This window comes from Boleophthalmus pectinirostris, unplaced genomic scaffold (genome assembly GCF_026225935.1).
Source record: "Boleophthalmus pectinirostris isolate CB_2022bp ecotype Guang Dong unplaced genomic scaffold, ASM2622593v1 HiC_scaffold_13, whole genome shotgun sequence".
NCBI lineage: Eukaryota > Metazoa > Chordata > Actinopteri > Gobiiformes > Gobiidae > Boleophthalmus > Boleophthalmus pectinirostris.
The window spans coordinates 5,567,186-5,569,993 of record NW_026571036.1 but is presented as its reverse complement, the minus strand read 5'-3'; the positions used below and the strand labels follow the sequence as shown (position 1 = coordinate 5,569,993).

Below are 2,808 nucleotides of genomic sequence, written 5' to 3'. Positions count from 1 at the left end.
TCGAACATCTGACTGCCGCCGCGCGGTGCATGCTGGGATACTGAAGGCTGCGAAGGATACTCGGATGTGTCCTCCGTTCGCGGCCCCATTTCCATGGAAACGAGGCCGGTTTTAGGGCTGCATTTGAAGGCTGCATGACATAAAAATGAAATGGGACAGGCCTTCTTTCACCGGAAGTGACGTATGCGGCCTTAAAACCAGCCTTCGGAGGCTGCAGCCCTCGAATTGGGACACAGCCCCAGACAGCCTAAAGACACAGAATTACACTCATGTGGACACAAGGGGGCAGAGTGCATCATGGGAGCGTCTCACCTGAGAGTCTCCAGTCTGCAGGGGGCGCTCTTCAGTCCAGAACACAACAGCTCCACTCCTGAGTCCTGGAGGTCGTTGTTAGTGAGATCCAGATGTGTGAGACTGGAGGAGCTGAGGACTGAGGCCAGAGGAGCACAGCTGTGAGGAGACAGACCACAGCCACAAAGACTGAGGACAGAGAGGGACATTAGAGACTAGAACCTCCACACAAGAGTTTAAATACAGTCTGGACTCACAGGGCTTTGGTGGAGGCTCTGACCACCGGCAGCAGATTCAGGAGAGCTGTCTCTGAGGCCTGGTATTTCCTCAGATCAAACTCCTCCAGGTCTGAGTCTGAGGACAGTAAGAGGAAGGACAGAGCCGACCACTCAGCAGGAGAACTTAACCAGGAGAGCACTTTGTCTTGCATGTACTCCTGTATCTTATCAGCCAGACTGTGGTCATTCAGTTCGTTCAGACAGTGTAGCAGGTTCAGACTTCTCTCTACAGACAGACCCTTTTCATTCAACTTCTGTTTGATGAACTTTACTGTCTTTTGATTGGTCTGTTCACTTCCTGTGTGAGTCAGCAGACCCTGCAGCAGCCTCTGATTGGTCGGCAGAGACAGTCCCAGGAGGAAGCGCAGGAACAGGTCCAGGTGTCCATTTGGACCAAGCGTTGGATTGTTCACCCACTAATAGGGAACGTGAGCTGGGTTTAGACCGTCGTGAGACAGGTTAGTTTTACCCTACTGATGATGTGTGTTGTTGCAATAGTAATCCTGCTCAGTACGAGAGGAACCGCAGGTTCAGACATTTGGTGCATGTGCTTGGCTGAGGAGCCAATGGTGCGAAGCTACCATCTGTGGGATTATGACTGAACGCCTCTAAGTCAGAATCCCGCCTAGACGTAACGATACCGTAGCGCGCCGCGGATCTTCGAGTGGTCCAGGATAGCCGGCCCGCGCGGGTCGGTGGGCAGAGCCGTTCGTGACGGGGCCGGGGCGCGGCCGACAAGGGTCGCCCCTCTCCCATCTCGCACCTCATGTTTGTGGAGAACCTGGTGCTAAATCACTTGCAGACGACCTGATTCTGGGTCAGGGTTTCGTACGTAGCAGAGCAGCTCCTTCGCTGCGATCTATTGAAAGTCAGCCCTTGATCCAAGCTTTTGTTGGCCGGCCTCCGGGTCCTTTCCTTCCTTCTGGGTATTCAGAGTACCAGATGGCTGAGGCTGAGGCTGAGGCTGAGGCTAAGGCCTCTGAGGCTGAGGCGTCTGAGGCTCAGGCCTCGGAGGCTGAGGCGTCAGAGGCTGAGGCTGAGGCTGAGGCTGAGGGCTGGGGCTGGGGCTGAGGCTGAGGGGTTCCCCGCCCAGAGAAGTGTCCATGTGGCTGGGAGACCGCCACATGGTCAAAAGCACTTAGTGGAAACCAGAGTACCAGGGTCACCAACAAAAAAAATGACTAAGTGTAAACCAGAGTACCAGGGTCACCAACCCAAAAAAAATGACTAAGTGAAATCCAGAGTACCAGGGTCACCAACCCAAAAAATGACTAAGTGTCAACTAGAGTACCAGGCACACGGAATTTCCCTGCGACGGAGTACCAGGGTCACCAAATTCCGGCGGGGCGTATCTCCTCTGCTTAGCCGGGGTGGGGGGCTTAAGAGTGGGTGCACGGGTTCGAGGGGAGAGCCGGGTGCCTGGTGCCGGGTGGAGGTCCCCGGACTAGCCGGGATACTAGTGGAGTCCAGCCCAGGGATGAGCTCTCCTTCCCTGGGTGGAGCCTGGCATGGGGTGGGCCCCGGAGCTCCGGAGCCATGGGCCCTGGGCTGAGTAGTGTAGCCTAGGGGAGGCTCAGAGTGAGTGGGTAGAGAGAGAGGCGGGAGTGCGTCCCTGGAGGTCCGGATCCAGGACCCCCAGGCTGAGTAGTTTAGCTCGGGGGAGGCGCACAGTGAGTGGGTAGAGAGGCGGGAGTGCATCCCTGGAGGTCCGGATCCAGGACCCCCAGGCTGAGTAGTTTAGCCCGGGGGAGGCGCACAGTGAGTGGGTAGAGAGGCGGGAGTGTGTCCCTGGAGGTCCCTGGAGGTCCATGGAGGTCCGGAGGTCCGGAGCCAGGACCCCCAGGCTGAGTAGTTTAGCCAGGGGGAGGCTCACAGTGAGTGGGTAGAGAGGCGGGAGTGTGTCCCTGGTGGTCCGGAGCCAGTACCCCCAGCCTGAGTAGTTTAGCCCGGAATAGGCTGACAGTGAGTGGGTAGAGAGCCGGGAGAGTGTCCCTGGAGGTCCCTGGGGGTCCGGAGCTCCGGAGCCAGGTCCCCCAGCCTGAGTAGTTTAGCCCGGAATAGGCTGACAGTGAGTGGGTAGAGAGGCGGGAGTGTGTCCCTGGAGGTCCCTGGAGGTCCGGAGCTCCGGAGCCAGGACCCCAAGCCTGAGTAGTTTAGCCAGAAGTAGGCTCACAGTGAGTGGGTAGAGAGCCGGGAGAGTGTCCCTGGAGGTCCGGAGCTCCGGAGCCAGGTCCCCCAG

The 2,808-nt window shown here is 57.9% G+C and overlaps 1 protein-coding gene across 1 annotated transcript; it reads right to left on the bottom strand.

Annotated features, from left to right (window-relative positions):
* Positions 1–246: 246 nt before the first annotated feature.
* Positions 247–1,325, bottom strand: LOC129407743 (NLR family CARD domain-containing protein 3-like). The gene is made up of 3 exons (XM_055149759.1): positions 1,206–1,325; positions 549–985; positions 247–480 (listed from the first exon to the last, which is right to left on the bottom strand). Exons 1-3 carry the CDS (start codon positions 1,323–1,325, stop codon positions 309–311), a joined length of 729 nt encoding a protein of 242 aa, XP_055005734.1. The 3' UTR covers positions 247–308.
* Between the last annotated feature and the right edge of the window lie 1,483 nt (positions 1,326–2,808).

What these genes read in the sequence shown, in the direction of transcription:
- LOC129407743 (XM_055149759.1), bottom strand. Translation starts at nt 1,325, where the DNA reads ATGGGAGAGGGGCGACCCTTGTCGGCCGCGCCCCGGCCCCGTCACGAA. An exon ending in CCGCGGCGCGCTACGGTATC is followed by an intron (nt 986 to 1,205) that starts GTTACGTCTAGG and finishes GTTCCCTATTAG; the next exon opens with TGGGTGAACAATCCAACGCT. An exon ending in AGAGCCTCCACCAAAGCCCT is followed by an intron (nt 481 to 548) that starts GTGAGTCCAGAC and finishes CTCTGTCCTCAG; the next exon opens with TCTTTGTGGCTGTGGTCTGT.